The sequence below is a fragment of the Euprymna scolopes genome, chromosome 21, assembly GCF_053919585.1.
Source record: "Euprymna scolopes isolate OS-2025 chromosome 21, ASM5391958v1, whole genome shotgun sequence".
In the NCBI taxonomy this organism is placed as follows: domain Eukaryota; kingdom Metazoa; phylum Mollusca; class Cephalopoda; order Sepiida; family Sepiolidae; genus Euprymna; species Euprymna scolopes.
In genome coordinates, this window is record NC_136502.1 from 57887954 (window position 1) to 57905473 (window position 17520).

The 17520-nt window shown below is 32.2% G+C and overlaps 1 protein-coding gene across 6 annotated transcripts in view; it reads right to left on the reverse strand.

Annotated features, from left to right (window-relative positions):
- Nucleotides 1-203: 203 nt before the first annotated feature.
- The window catches only part of LOC145242393 (uncharacterized), a 717261-nt gene continuing 699944 nt past the window's right edge, over nt 204-17520 (reverse strand). For all 6 annotated transcript variants that reach the window (XM_080105416.1, XM_080105420.1, XM_080105417.1 and 3 more), the window contains 5 exons: nt 12830-13099; nt 8916-9089; nt 7204-7319; nt 4662-4776; nt 204-3588 (listed from right to left, as the gene is read on the reverse strand). In XM_080105416.1, the coding sequence (XP_079961542.1) occupies nt 3304-3588; nt 4662-4776; nt 7204-7319; nt 8916-9089; nt 12830-13099 (960 nt within the window). In that variant the 3' untranslated portion in view covers nt 204-3303. The remainder of the gene's footprint in view (nt 3589-4661; nt 4777-7203; nt 7320-8915; nt 9090-12829; nt 13100-17520) is intronic.

Sequence of the window (17520 nt, forward strand, 5' to 3'; positions counted from 1 at the left end):
ATTAAACTAAATTGATTGATTACTTAATTTAAGATTGAATGAATCCTACACATACAAATACAAAAACATATACACATACTTAACTTTATAAATAGATATGTGTAGTTTTGACATGCCTTACAATTAAAAACAAAACAACAACCAAAATTTGCTTTTTAAAGTTGATTTTAACAGAACAGAGAAAAAATAAAGACACAAACAAGTGATTTGTGGTTTTTCTTTATTGTGTTTTTCTTTTCTTCATTTCAAGCATATACATTAGAGGGGAGGAGGAGGAGAGGGTCAAAGAAAAAACAATGCTTTTCAATATTAACTTTATTTTTATTTTTATTTTTTTTTTGCAATTGGGATTTTTTTTTTAACTGAAGATATCGGCAGTAAAAAAATTCAGTAAAAACGAAAAAAAACTTTTTTTTTAAGTCAATATATCACCATTTTTAACATGTCTACAAACAATATTTGCAGAAATAAGTAAAAAATAAACAAACAATTTCTGGGATAACAAGCTGTTTTTTAGGGAAGAAATTTTGAAAAGAGTAGGAGAGTAGTACCTCTAAAGAACATGCCTATTACTTGTCAGAGTAATTCAACCATTCTGTCTGAATGTAACAAATAGCCACATTCTGGGAAATATTTTTTTATTAGTCATTTAAATTAGTTCAGGATAAATGATATTTATATTTAACAATTAAGAAGTATTGTTTACATTTGAACATGAAGACCGGATCTGGCACTGAATCTCCAGTTATCTAATTGGGTAGAAAAGCAAAATATACTGGTATAAAAAGTGCATTGAAATAAGTAGGACATTATCGGCCATCCATTGCATTGTCTACTTATTCTCTCCAACTTAAATCCACATGGATGTTTACTAGAAAAAATCAGACTCAAGTCAAGAAAGGAAAGGATTATAAGACCAAACAAAGAACAAGAAACTAATAATAGTTGATGTTTGGATCTACAGCAGCTGAGTACCACAGATGTATAACCGTTCATAGTGTAACTAAAAAACGTTAAAAAAGTCAATTGGACTTTCCAAGTCATCAGAATGTTTGATACTCCTCAGGATTTGCAAAAATTCAAAGCCAAATGGTTTGACTACATCATCATAATGACAGACAGTTCTTTAAATTTAGAAAAGGCCAAAGTCTAGCCATATTATCAGGATCTGATAGTCCTCAGAATTTACAGAAATTTGAAGTCATATGGACTGGCCATGTTATCAGAATGCCTGTCCTTGGATCTCAGGGAAAACAAGACTTGCCATGCTATCATAATCTTTGATTCCTCTTGAGAATTACAGAAATTAAAAATCCATGTCATAATAATGCCTGACAGCTGGTGGAATTTAGAGAAAGTCAAATGCAAATGGTCTTTGCTATGTCATAAGACTGACTGTCCTCAGTAACCATCTGGCCATGTTATCAGAATGTCTAAAAGTTTGCAAACTGTAATGGGATAAACATGAAGTTTGAGTATCAGAAGAAATGCTTTAAACATTGTACTAAGATCAACAATACTTGGGAGTCACTCATTCTGGATTATTTGGTCTGCTGGTGCCAAATCTCCAAAAAGGGCACATTCTGCAGAAGTTGGCCAAAAATTGTTGCAGGAATACTGATGAAAATTTAAATTGGAATAAATTCACCATGTGCAAACCATTTCCATATTCAATGTGGAATGCATGTTCAACATGTAGGCAAGCATTTCTGTTGGCTACCCCATGATCCAGTCACACAGCTTCAATATGTTACTAATATCATGGTCTTCTGAAGGACTATCAATAAAAAAGAGTGGTTACAAGAGGACAATTTGTGGAGAAAAGGAAGTGATATAGAAAGGTGATTTTATTTATATATTAAAAAAAAATTCATCTCTTATCTGTACTCTAAAGATAGAGTTCAAAGAGACAGAATAGAAATATGAAAATTATTTGAATTAGCATTTTTTTTTATTTTACTGATGAAGAATAAAAAAAAAGTATCCTCTTTTCATCAAATTTTATTTCCAGCTGTTAGGATTTTTTCTTTAAATTTTAATAAGTCATAACTATAAGCAACCATAGCAGAATCATTTTGATTAAATTTGAAAGTTAATTTAACTCACATTTTTCAACAGTGAAGCAAGTTTTTCATACACTTTAACATTTTTTAAAAAGTTTTCTTTACAATTGAAAATTTAATCTATCTTCATTATTTCTATTTAATAGATGAGAAAGGTTGAAGTTAGTACAATGGTTACAGGTGTAGACTGTGGGATTGGTATGTAGTGTCAGGGATATTTAGTCTCATTCACCAATATTCTTGGAAAAATATATGAATCTATATCTTCTCCCACAAACCATGGTTGAAATAATGAGATTGACTCTGAAGCCTCGATTAGGCAACTAACATAAGTGAAAGAAAATTCTGATACAACACCTGTAACCGCATAGGGTTGCATCATGTGTTACATCTGTATAATCATCACCTGCCTGGTGGAAATAGTGGGTTGTGTTCTCCACTTTAAAAAAGGTCAACTGATAATTTTGGACTGTCATCCTAGTGATCAACAGACCACTATACAAAATGAGATGTGGATAATGATAATATCTCCACTCTTCTTGTAATCCGTATTTCCACTTTTATTTTTGAATTGATGGAGACTTGGAACCACAATAGTATGAAAGATTAATACCTGCCATACGATTGTGGTTCTAAATCTCCATCAATGCAAAATTAAAGTGGAAATAATACGAATTACAAGAAGACTGAAGATATTGTCATTATCCATATCATTTTCTCATTTTTTATAGTAGTCTATATATATTTGTTTATATTTTCTTTCTTATATAAAAAAAAAAAAACAAGAAACACTTCGATAAGACAATGTGCTTTCTACTGAAAGTAAAATAATGAATTTTGAGGTATTGAAATTTTTTTCATTAATTTTTTGTTATTACTTTTTTAAATCACCGTCAAGCTTTTATATAAAACGAAATTTGCAGTGGTAATGACACAAAAAAAAGATATATTTTCAAGATTATAGATTTAAAAAATTTACTTTTTTTAAAACACTTTTTTTCTTCTTTTTAACAAAGTTAAAAAGAAGATTTATATTTGACAAAAGAATTTTTTTTTTAAATTAGCCATTTTGTATGAAAAATTACAATGGCTAATACATAAGATTAGAAAGGAAAAACAAAACTCTTCACACTAAGAGGAAAAAAGTAACGTTTGATGAATGCATGCCTATGCTTTTTTCTTGTGTTTCTAAAATTTTTATTTTCCAAGATAAAGAAGTTAACTGTCTTTTTGACGGATTTTAATCCATCATCTTCGTTCCTGCAAAAAGCTTGCTGAAGCAAGGGTGACAGTAAGGTTTGTTGTTTTGCTCCTTGAAAGTGACATTGTTGAGCTGCTTTAGGCAGAAGGCACACGTGAAGTGTTTCGGATGGAACTTGCGTCCCATTGCAATGATGCTGGGCCCCGTAATGGGTTGCTGACAATCCGCACACAATGATCCACGTTTGGCATGGTAGTGCTGCTCACAATATGGAAGACCATCATGATCAAAGAAGCTCATGTTGCCAAATGGTCTTTGACAATCCTGAAAGAGAAAGAAAATGGAAAATTTAAAAAAATTATTATTTTAGAATACTATCAAAAAATAAAGGAAGAAAGGAAAACAGACAACAGAAGAAAAGAACGATGTTAGAGAAGAAGAAGAAGAAGAAATAAGTGAGATTAGAGATGGAGAAGGAAAAAAGCAGATTGGAAGAGGATGAAAATAAAAAGATATTGGAGAAATAGAAGAAAAGAATGAGTTTGTGGGTGAAGGAGGAAATGAGATCAGACAAGGGGGAGGAGGATTGAAATTGAACAAAGGCAAAGAGGAGAAGAAAAAAACAAGATCAGATAAGGCAGAGTGGAGAAAAGAACGATATTAGAGGAGGAGGAAGTAGGGAAAAATTGAGATTGGAGAAGAAGAAAAGAGCAGGTTTGGAGTAGGAGTAAATTTTTTTTTTTTTTTTTTTTTTTTACATTTTCACCCCAAACAAGGCACATTGCCACTTTGATATAGGGGGCTACTATTAGGGACACAGGCTACAGGAGTACTAGGTAAGGAGTTGGGCAGCAAGATGTCGGTTCACGGCACACTTGAACTCCTGCATGTCAGTACAGTTGGGGAAGCAGGAAACTGGCAGGGAGTTCCAAAGTCTAGTGGTTCTGGGGAAGAAACTACTGGAGTAGAAGGCTCTCTTACATCTAGGGATCTCTACTGTGAAGGGGTGGGATTGTACTGCTTGTTAGGTTTGTCGGGGGTATTTATGTAGAGGGGGTACAAATGCTTGCAGCTCGTCGGAACATACACCGTTAAAGTACTTGTAGAACAGACAGAGGGATGCTACATTACGTCGATGGGACAGAGGCTGAAGTTTGGATGATAGTTCCGAACCTATTAGGTTGGCGACTCTTTTATAGAAAAAAAGAGCAGAATTAGAGGAAGGAGGAGAATAAGCCAGTAAGTGAAGAAGAGAAAGAGAAGTAATTGACAAGAGGAGAAAAGACAATGAGAGAATAATAAATTATATGAAACAGTTAAATGACTAAAAGTGTATATAAAAACAAAAAAATAAAGCCCCAAAACAATAAAAGAAAGAAAAGCGCCGTTAAACTTACCCAGCAGACGAAGCACTCAGGATGCCAATGTCTGTTTAAAGCAGAAATATAACTATCATTTATCGGTTGACCACAGCCACCACACTTTGGTGCAAACATCTTCAGGAAATCCTCCCTGAAAAAAAAAACAGACAAACAGACATGTACTTAGCAGACGTTTAGAAAGCCTCAACAAAAATATTCTCAACATTTTAAATGGAATATATACTTTTGTATGGTTAACTGTAGAATTAACTTTATAACCATACATGCTGACAGAAATTAACTTGAAAAACTTTGAGAAGTAGGAGCTAAAGCTTTTAAGGTATAATATTCTATACAGTAAGCCACTGTATAGTGCAGTTCAGAAGCACAACTGGAGGCCTATTGACAAAAATTTGCTTTTCAGAAATTTAAAAAAAAGAAAAATTAAGTTAATTATATTCGAAAATACTTAAAATTTGGATTTATACCTGACATACATAAGATTAAATCAAAATATGTGGATTATGATAGCTTTTACTAAACTTCTTAATTGCTTGTATTATTTGGATTCATCGGACTATTGTTCTTATCTTCAGTGTGATTTTCATGTTTCGGTCGATGTAACCTCCAACCTTCTTCAGGTGTAGCTTGTCGAACTTGGAAATGTTTCTGTCAAACTCGGGAATTTGGACGGAATTCCTAGTGGAACCTTTTATTTACTTCACAGGAGTAGCATGCTTTTGTTCTGTCAGTCATGACTGGATAAAGGTCCTAACTAATTCACAATTGTATTTTTTGGTCGCCCATACTGAGGATTGAACCTTTAACCTTCAAGAGAATATCACTTTTTACAATTGATTTTTCCCAGTACTCTAACCACTGCGCCACGGGTCCGATTACTTAGGACCTCTATCCAATCATGACTGACGGAACAAGAGCACACTACCTCCGTGAAGTAAATGAAGGGTTTCACTTGAAATTTTGTCCAAATTTCCGAGTTTGACAGAAACATTCCTGAGTTCGATAAGATACACCTGAAGAAGATACTCATCTCAGAAATTCAGAAACGTCATCTTAATTATTTCTTTATTTTGTCTAATATTTATCAGTTTCCACAACAAAAATACATATTTTCATTTGATTTCATTTCAACTTAAATTTCAGTATAAAACATTTTATCTTTCTTATTTTTCAAATTCATTCCTGACAAAATGTTTGTTTCTTTAAAATCTTTGTTACAGTATGCTTTTTGCTTTAAATGGGAAAGGGTAGCAAACCCGTTCACATAAGAAAACAAAGAACAAATCCATTCTAAGATGCGTCTGTGCATTTAACAATGAAACTGATACAATGATAGATGAACGTGACAATTCTTAAAAACCCTGAAAACATTTTGTATTGATGTTAAAGTAATGATCATATGGAACTTTACTGGTAGCGGAGAGGTGCTGTCAAAAAAAAAGATAAAATAGGAAACTGCAGCAGGTTCTGGTGATACCTGAAATTGAAATGTTATATAAATTTAAATGAGAAAAATAATTTGTTTCAGTAACAAAACTATATTTTTGTGAAATTAAAATATTTATAACAAGCTAAAATCGAAGATCATTTATATGATCTATGTTGAAATTATAAAATAAAAAGATTAAAAATAAAAAAATATTTTTAAAAAAATTTGTTTATTAAATTAAATTTCTGGATAAGATGCAATGTTATTTTACAGTATATCTTTTAAAACATTGAAAATTTCCGATTCTAGCATATACGAGATATAACTGATGGCTTCTGGTTGCTAGAAAGACCTTTTCCTGCCTTGACAGAGTTCAAAATAGACTTTGTAGCCTAGTGGGGGATGCAACCTCTTTTTCACAGAAGAGACATTGCAAGCATATCTTTGCTTTATCATTATTTTCATGGTAAGTGCTCATTTGAGCTCTAATCTATGGTCCCCCCTTCACCAAACTTTCACAAAAAACACTCATTTAGCTGAAACCACTATCAATAACTTCCCTCACTCTTTATCTGTGCTGAAACCTAAATGTAGATTCCATGAACAAAGCTTCTTTCTTAGAACTGTATGCTGTGGAACTCTCTTCCATTTGCCTGCTTTCCAGCTGACTACAATTTGGTCATCTTCAAGTTCAACATAAACAAATTCTTGATGAACCATCCCCTTAAATAATCCAATTTATCAAATTTCCACTACTAATTATTACTACGCTATTGTCCTACTGACTACAATACACTCATTAAACCCTTATCCTCGAGTGGCTTCCAGGCCTTGCTAAGTGATGCCTCCAATGTAAAAAAAAAAAAAAAAAAAAAAAAAAAAAGAAGAAAAGGTCATTAGCTACTTTATATCTTTATAGTATTTATTTTTGCTGCTTCATTATTTTCTTTCGTGGCAGTTGATAGGTTGTTATTTTAGTTGATTTGCTGATGGTCTATTACATCTTTATGTAGTTCAAACTGAAGCATGAGACCAATTGACATAGTTTCTGAAAGGAATGTGAGGATATTTTTGAAAATAACAAATCTGACCCCCTTCCAAATCGAAATGAAAGATAGATTAACCGACCTGCAGTATGCTTGTCCATCTCGTTCATGGAATCCTTGATCTCCAAAGTTGCAGCCGCAAAATCCACAGAAGAAGTGTTCTGGGTGCCACGTCTTATCCAAGGCAGTCACACATTTCTGAAAAATAAATTGCATAGCTGAAAAATAGATTTTGTGAGTCCACACACATATGCAAGGCTAAACATGTATTTCAAAAGTTCTAATTTTTAACATACTAGCAGGAAGACCTGATATTGCTCTGGATTGAATGCAGATTAATACTATATAATGTTCTGTGCTATGCTATTACTTTGTTTTTGTTGCCTCCTCTTCCCATTTCACTCCCTTGGAATTAGTATCTTATACATATAGTTTAAATGTCATAAAAATCATATATATTTGAAGTTTTAAGGGGGGGTTCTGTCCCCCCCCCCCATGAGTCACTTACAAGTAGGGGTATGTAGATATTAGACACTAAGAGGATAACAAATGTTTGGAATCACTTCCACTATCTTCTATAGAAAATGTTATACATATGATTTAAATTTCATAAAAATGGGATATATTTAAAATTGTAAGAGGAGGTTGTGCCACTAGGACGCTTAGAAATTTGGAAACACTTCCATTGTCTTCCTGGTAAATTTTACATTGGAATACACTTTTAGATTTTTTTTCTAGATTATCTAACCTTTCTTTCTATAGGGAACACAAAAGCATTATACACACAGATACATTGATTTATATATATGACTCCCAACTTTTGGGGTCTGAGCAGTGATAAGTGCAATTACCAGTTACTATTAGTGATAATGCAAAACTCTTTGTAAAATATTATCGGTTATTGATATTGTTTACATAAGCATTACGATTTACGATTTCTTTTCATTTACAATTATACTAGCTGTCCTGATCCAATGTTGCCCACAGTACTTTCATTTTATACATACACCATTAAATTTCTGTAAAATGCCAATGTGATATATTATGTTGATCCTATCTGTTTTCCATCTTCACTTTGAGTGTTCACATTTGATCAGTAAATTGTGCATATAAAGAATAACTATCACTAACCGTAATTGTTTGTATTAAAACATTTTCTCATTTCTTCTTTTTCTTCATTTTTACATTTTTTTGTTTTTTCTAAGAATATATGCATATATATTGTGTCAATATATGTATATATTATTCTAGGTGAGTGGGTGGGGGGGTCACTTGGCTTTGCCCGGTCATAAGATATGCTTAAATATGATGTTTTAATTTGTTCAGATTTTGTATATATTATTATAGAGTCGTGATTTCAAAAGTAAAATAAATTATTGTTTGGTTGCCATCAGCTAATCTTGAAAAAGAAAGCAAAACTGTAGCATTCAAAGCTGGTGACGTTACCACTGTACCAACGCGACACACATATGAATTGATTAAAAATTAAAATTTAAAAATAAACTAAGATGAATGTACAAAATGTATAACGATTTTTTTCAATTTTAACCCCTTAAAAACTATTCTAACCGGTTAAAGACCCATAAAAGAACTGTACATAAAAAATCCAATCATTGAGGCCCCTAATGCCGCTCTGCAACTTTTAGTTTCAGAAGAGATAGAGTTTGAAAATATGGAAACAGACAGACAGACAAACATACTGCCTTTTATGTATGAGTTTATATTGACACAATATTTCAAATAGATATGAATATTCTCTTTACTGTACCCATTTCAGATGCACTTGCAACTTACATCAGTAATAGGTCCACTGCAGTAGGCACAGCGTGGGGCAAAGAGATTGTGGTAGTCCTGTTCACAGAACGCCTTGCCATCTCGCTCGTAGAAACTCATGGTTCCCAGGGTCATTTTACAATGAGCACAGGTGAAGTGTTCCACATGCCAAACTTTGCCCAGAGCAGTAATCATCTGTGGAGAAAAGAATGAGAAAAATCAGGAGAAATTAAAATTGAAATTGCTAAGAGACAATCTTTGCAACAAATATTTAGAAAATAATTGTGGATTAGATATTTAACTTACTTAAGATTCATCAGAAGAAATCTCAAAACACTCAAAAGGTAACAAATCTTTGCATTAAGAAAAACCAAACAACATTGATACTTTTACTCAGTTAATCATTCTTAACATTTATTTTATGGAAGTTGTTGCACTTAATGTAAGAAACTAATCCTAACAATAAAAAAAGAGAGGATGGTCGAATCACTTTAAGATAAACCAAGCCTGTAAGAAGCCCCTTTACTAGTGTTCTATCCCTTTGACTCCAAAACAGGCTAGCTGAAAAGGAAAGGATTACAAGGCTGACTGACAAAAACGTTTTTATCATGACACCCTCATCATTTTATTTTGATATACCTTATAATAATATGCTCTCTCTCAATTCATGTATCTACATGAAATTTTATGTATTTATTTTAGTATTTACTTCAACAGTGTTCAATATGTGAGTAAAGCTAAGTAGTAAGCTAAGTAAGTTTGGAAAAAAATATATGGCAGTTAAGCTACACAGAGGACAGAAATACATACAATTCTGTGAAGCTTGTCATATATATTTTCAAAACTTACTATATACATATAAATAGTAAATTTCTAAAAGGAACTTACCTGTAGTCATTTGATATTGTAAATATTTACATTTAGCTTTACAGATGTATCCACAATTTTGAAATAACTACCAAGAATCAAAGATCAAAATTTTAATTTTCGTTATAAACTCATTGGTTTGTTTGTTTTTTAATAGAAAAGAAGTAGACGTACAAAAGAAATTTGACACATACAAATAAAAAATTAAATAGAAAGAGAAACTGACATACAGATAGAGACTTGTCAAATTTAATGTATTTGCAGAAAAAACTGCAGGAATTGAAGCATGCTTGTATGTGTGCATATATATATATATATATATATATATATATATATATATATTTAGAAACCAAATTTTTTTTTTGTTCTTTTTTTTTTTTTACACAGTGATCACCACTTATCAAGGCCCGGAAGCCACTCAGGGATAAGGGTTATTGCAAGTACATTACGTTAGTGTGGAGATTTGATGAAGTGTTTACTTAAGGGGGCGGTTCATTAGGAATTTGTTAACATTAGACTTGAAGACATCCAAGTTGTAGTCCGGAGGGAAGCAGGCAGACGGAACAGAGTTAATTACTTTAATATGTTTCACATGTGTTTATTTAGAACTGTTTTCTCTTAGATAAAATATAAAAAGAAATTTTGTATTGTACATAATGCTTACCTAACATTCATAAAAAAGAAATCTGCGGCACACATCTTAAAACACTATAATCATTTATTTATTTATTTATATAGACATTGAAGAAATAGTTAGCCATATTGTTTCAAAAAAATAAATAAATAAATAAAATAAGATAAACAAAATAATATATGAATAAAGACATGTAAACATCATATTAAGGTCGTTGGATTTATAAATATACTAGTGCGGGTGCTCGGCGTTGCCCGAGTGTTTGGAAAAAAAAGTGGTAGCAGGCAGGCAGGCTCAAACCTGCAACGCGGAGGTGGAAAAGAAAGTGAAAGAAAATGTGATGACATCTTATTGCTATGCTATGAAACCATAGGAAGTGAAAAGCGTTCACATTTAGCAATATCAATCAAAGAGTTGGCTTGCTAAGTGAATGAGTTCACGCAGGTGCAGAAATAAACATTGGCTGAAAGCCAGTTCAGCATTCTGCCATTTCATTAATTTGTTTCCCCATGATGTTGGGGAAACCAAGCTCCCCGAAAAGGGGAGAACTCTCAAATGAATAACAATTGTCTGATATTAAGGCTTTGCTTCACTGAGTTTTGCTTTATTTATATGAAAAAGACCAACAAACGTGTAAAAGGATCGAATACAGGGAATTTTATAATATAAGCCAATCAAAATAAATAAAGTAGAGACGACATCCATTCACAAATTGGAGTATATAAAAAGTTCTCCAGAATAGTAACTTTCTAAAGACCCCCCCCCCAAAAAAAGCCTTTCTTGGACATACAAAAACGTGCGCACTACTTTTTCCTTTTATATATATATATATATATATATATATATATACACACAGATTGCTCTAGGCACTCCTATTAGTCTATTACCTTAAAAAATAACATATAAATCTTAAAAATATAATATAAATTTGGGAAAATCCGTATGAGAAATTGTAGTGTTAATATTTGGTTATATAATTACACTGAAATATATAACTTCATATAGGCTGTGTATATATATATATATATATATATATATATATATATATATATATATATATATATATATATATATATATATACATACATACATATAAACACAGTCTATGAACATAAGTGTCATCCTAAAACTTCTATGTAAGTACAATTAAGTAACTTAACTAAATGCTACCATTTTTTGGAGATAATTACAAGATGGAAGAATTAGCACTGCTTCCAGGAATGTGAATAGCCAATGGCAAAAAAAAAAGAAGCTTAAATCAAGATAAATTTGTCAGCCTGGGGCCACAATGTGTGCATAGATAGATCTCCAAAAAAAAAAAAAAAAGTTTTTATTCCTTAATAAGTTTTAAGTCAAAATGAAATGAAAGACACTAAGAATACGTGTGAAGGAAGAAGACAGGAAGCTATTCTTTGATCAAACAAAAAGTCATCTAATTCTTCTACACTCTTCATGAATAATTTGAAGTTTTAGCTATCACAGGAAAATTAACATTTATGGTTTTAAGAGAGAATTCATCAGAGCGAAAAGAAAGGCAAAATAATAGATAAATAGAAAAGTGAAAAATGGGGGAGGGGGAGTGAGAGAGCAAGAAAGAAAGAGAAATAAAATCCAGCCAAATAGCAATAAAAAAATAAGAATGTAAGACTTTAGAAATTTGGAAGAAATAAACTTTTTCATTAAAAAAAAAAAGCAGATTTGATCAAAAAGTGGAATTATACGGTTTTGTTTCATGTATTGAATACTTATTACTTGCAATCCCACAAAGTCAAATTTAGAAACAATGTCATGGATAAGGAAACATTCAGGATTGGACAAAAATTAAAGTTACTTCAGTTGAAAAAAAACCTTCTACTCTGAGTAAGAACAGAACAGAACAGAACAGATATTTCATTTTGAATTACTTATTTGAAAAAATATGACAATTTTAAAATAATTTTATTCACAATGCATGCAGCCACTAAGAAATAAGATACTGTGATAAGGTCCAGATTTATAGGAGGAAAATGGGATCTACTCTATGAAAGCAAACTCAAGTACTTTAACATTTTTTCTATTGTGTGCTGATATTTATGTGGTGATCTCATTTTGGTTGACAATCTTTTCAATGGTCATTATAATCTCCATTAGAACTTCCTATTCATTCCTGCACCAGAAAAGGATCTATGTGGACATTAACAGAAACTGTTTCACTGCTGATTTCAATTGGGAGGAGGAATGTTTTCTTAATCAGGATCTCTGAATCTTGAAATGGATTCCCAGAAGATGTAGTAAATGTGACAATGACTCAGCAATTCTATATGAAACTGGACAGGTGCTGGGCTACTGTATTAAATTTTTCTGTGTACAATTCTACTTGTTTCCCCTACATGGCAACTGTAACATGCTTGTTTTATTTTTTGTCTTATTGAACTGATTTACAATTGCAACTTACCTGACTAACAACAGGTTTGTTACAGGCAGCACACAATCCTTTTGTCTTGGTACTGACCCCTTGCCGGTTCATATCAGATTGCAAACTACCCAACATGTTGTCCAGTTGGTCACCATGGGCGGCAGCACCTGCACTTCCCATGTTGACTGCAGTGGCGGGTGTGGCTGCCCCGACGGGGCTCCTATTCTTATGGGGCCTTGCGTAAGCTGGGTCACCGCCTGCACTTCCTGCGTGCTGGGTGGTGGTCGAGGAAGCATCTCGGTTGGTCATCTGAAAGAAGAAAAAAAAACATATGAAACAACAATCTTCAAACTAGAAAAGTTCAATTTGAACACTGGCTCAATTTTTACAAGAAACAAAGTAAATTGTAGTTGGTGTAAAATCCTAGTGATAAATTAAAAAATGCAATGAAAAGCAAAACTCAATACCAGAAAATCCAGAAGTAACAATTTGTAAATTTCCACAACTTCACCAGTTCCAATATCTGCCCCCCCTCCCTCCCTGACTATTATGTGGAAACACCAATTGTATCATTTGCAACACCACAAATGAGTCAATTGCCAGGATTGAGATGTGTTTGGAAAAAAAAAAATTGTTTCAAATTAGCCATAAATTGCAATTATATCACCAAGTGAGATACTGTCTATCACTCTCTTCCTCTCTCATTGTATCTTGTCTGACCTGCCTAGTTGTGATTTGATAAACGTGCATATGTGTATATATGTGTCTCCCTGAATATGTTTATGTTAGTGATTTGAAATGAAAAAGGCATACATAGAAGTTTCATGCCTAAGCAAATGCCATAATACAATTATAAATTTTTGAAATAAATAAAAGTTAATAGTAGTTTGGGCCCATCAGGGCACTGTAGTGTAGTTTAAATCATCAAGTGTTCAAACAAGGAATATAAAAAGCTGCTCTTTAATCCAAAGATTTTCAAAAAATAAGTTCTTCTCAACAGAAGGAGAAAACCAATAAAATAAATTACTAACATAAATTTGAAAAATTGGAAGCGAAAGAATTTTTTTTATAATCTGTTTAAAAATAAAACTTTTTAAAGAAAATTTCAAAATTGAATAGGAAAACTGTATCAATGCAAATATTCAAAGCAGTAATTTGAAAATAGTGAAGTAAAATTTAGTCAATTTTTTCATTTGTTATCTAAAAAATATTTATAGCGCCTCATAAAAATAAACAAAATATTTTAGTGTGAGATTTGAACATGGCATCAATATTGGAATTAAAGGTGAAGTGAAGCCCACTAATATAACGTAAATATATTTTTAACCTACTTAAATGAATTCGATATAAAGATTTTTTTTTTACCTCTTCACATAGATCTAAAATAAACAAAAAACAAACAAACATAAAATAAAAAGATTCTTGTTAACGTACAAATATATTAGTGAATATTTATCAACTATATTTTATCCATTTTTACTTAAAAAAAAAAAGGACAAATGTTTCCTTCAACATAAACAATACATCAAATATGATCTGATGTGAAAAATATAAACGATTGCTATAAGGAAGTTGTTTGATTGGATAAAAGCAAACATTAAAATTGCCAGAAAATTTGTTTCTAGTGATTTTTACATAATTTTGAATGAGTTTCGAAAGAGGTTTAAACATTTTTGACATCAATAAGGACATTAGATCAAAGGTATTGATTTAAAATCTATAATTAGTTTGGCTCTTAGATAAACATGCTGCCATAATACACATACACACGACTTTGCTTTATATATATAGCTGAATAAATACAAAATCAATGCCTTAAGCCAGCTAACACATCCATACCATTCGCTTTTCTAAGATGGGCACTAACCAATTTTTTTGTTAATCGCAGATAAGCGAAATTTCCTTTTCATCAATCAAAGAACTGATTGTTTCTCTTCAAATAGTCTGCCTCTTGTTTGCTTAAAAACTCAACAGAAGGAAGTAGCATAAACTAGCATGGAGAGCCGACATTGCCCGGGATTGAATGAGTATCAAATGTTTCACCCCCCCCATATTGTATTGTCATCAAAACTGGTGAAATTGCCCATTTTTTAATAAAATCGATTGATTGCTTGCTCTAGTTGAGAACCCACCGCAGTACATTGGGAAGAAGCTTCACATGCTTCCTCACAGTGACTTATTCCACAATACATTGTAGTTTACATTGCATTGTAGAGAAGTTAGGGTTGATTTTATAAAATTATTTTTTATATAATGGCATGAATTAAAGTTTAAAACGCAAAAGTCAAGTAGCATGGTTCAATTGTGCTCTAAACAGAAACATTCATTTTGAACGTGCCCCTGCCATATCAAAGAACCTACTGTTGATTATATATGTCGAGCCTTTCTGCTTGTGTGGTAGTAAACCTTTTTAAATGCACTTGCGATGTTAGACTATATAAGCTGTGCCTCAGTGTTGGCCAAGGAAAATATAAAATAGTGATTTTATTTAAAGCAATAGATCACCTCTCCTCACAGGATTTAAAAATAAACAGTTTTAATTAAATATTTATTGTTTGAAAGCAAATAAAATCATTAAATTATACTAAGAAAAATACCATGTCCTCAACCCTCAATGGTCTGATTTCATTTCCATACATCATCACACTGTATACACATGCTTGATAGACTCTACCCTTCATTAAAAGTGGTAATTCTCTGCTTGTTAGTAATGACAAAGGTTCCCTGAACTGTATCCACTTTTAATTGCAGCTATCACACTAGCACCTGTTCCATCCTGTGCTCTTGTGCTCCAATGCAATTTATTTAACATTTTTCCCTTATGAAGCACATTTTGAGAAAATACTTCTTTCAAGTTATTTCCTCTTAAATCTTGAGTAGAGTGTGTGTTTTGGATGCCCCACCTCTGAGATATGATAATATGATTAAGATTTAAGTGTTAGGAAAATATGATGTACTCAATGAGGTCATCAGAAAAAAGGAAAATATTTTAGTGTTTTGTTTGAAATAGTTATTTTTACTAGACTTATGCAAGAATATATATATATATATATATATATATATATATATATATATATATATATCACTTGAAGTTAGAATTACACGCTAGCTTTAGAAATTTATATTTATATATCAGGAAGACCCGACACTGATCAGGATTAAGCAATGAGTACTACTATGTACTATATTTATAATAGCAAATTAACTTTGTTTACAACCATTGCATACACTTTTGTATCATACCAAAAACGGTTTGTAGGTAAAGAGAGCTTGAGTCATTATAGAGTTTGGAAGTAGGGTAGACAGAAAAAAAGATGGCTTTCAAAATGGGATATAGGCAAACATCTTGCTGAAAGATGTTTGGGGCAATGTAGTATACTCAAACGCAACTTAACTCATCAACACACTTTTGACTATTTAAAACTTCATCAGTTAGTATTCTTCTGATACTTATTTTGTAATCTCTGCTTATATACTAAAAGTACGTTGTATGTGTCTATGAGTTCACTTTCTATGGACTCTGAAACTGCTGGGTCAATTTTTTGGAAATTTCATACAAACATATTTTAAGTGTTTGCGAGTGTGCTCTTAGATTAAATTTTATATCGGAATGTCTCCAATAAGTATCGAAAATTGAAAAAAATTTTATTAAAGAAGGAACAGTCTGATTTTAACTAAAGTTAACACCCTTATACAGCCTAACATCACAACTGCATTGGAGAAGTTTTATCACTGCACAAGCAGAAAGGCCTGGCGTATAAAATCAACAGTAGATTCTTTGATAAGATAGGAGTGCATTCAAAATGAAGGTTTCAGTTTAGCGCACAATACTTGATTTTTGCATTTTAAATTTTAATTCAAGCCATTATATAAAAATAATTTTATAAAATCAACAGTAGGTTCTCTAGAGTGCAATGTAAACTACAATGTATTGTGAACCAAGTCACTGCAGTGAGGCATGTGAAGCATCCTCCTAGTGCACCGCAGTGGGTCCCTGACTAGAGCAGATAATCAATTTGATTGAAAAATGGTCGATTTCAGCGATTTTGATGACAATAAAAGTATTGGAAGTGTGGAACATTCAACGATCCTTATTTAATCCTGGCCAACGTCGGTTCTCCCTACTATAAATCTCTATATTCCTTCTATGATGAATTAGTCAAACAAGTACTAACATTATTCAATAGTATAAACTATGTTTGATTACTTATGAGGTTGTTAATGACAAGCATTTGTTGACATTTGATTTGAAGACAACAACGTTATAATCAACAGGGAAGCAGATCTGTGGTTATGAGTTTCACATGCAGGAAGCCCTTGCAAAAAATGCTTTGTACATGGAAATTCTACATGATTTTAGAAACACGGAGAGAGAAAGTAAAATCATTTTCTGTTGTGGTAGTAAGACGAGTTCTTGCTGTGAATATCTAACACAGTGGAACCAAAAATTTGAGCTCAGTCAAATACCTTCAATGGAAATAATGATAGAGTAAAGAGAGATTAGCAATGTTTTGTTTTTTGAGTGTGAAATCGGCCGTAGGAAAAGACTATTCGAGTTAATTTTGTCGAGGCAATAAAGTGTGCGGCACCTCCCCAAACGTGAGCGGTAACCCTTTGTGAGACAGATATTTCAACCAGTAGCATACAAAACATTTCATTTCATTCACAGCAATGGAATATAAAACAAGCTAGTGTAATAGTTAAGTGGGGAAGGAGAGGATGCTTGGGAG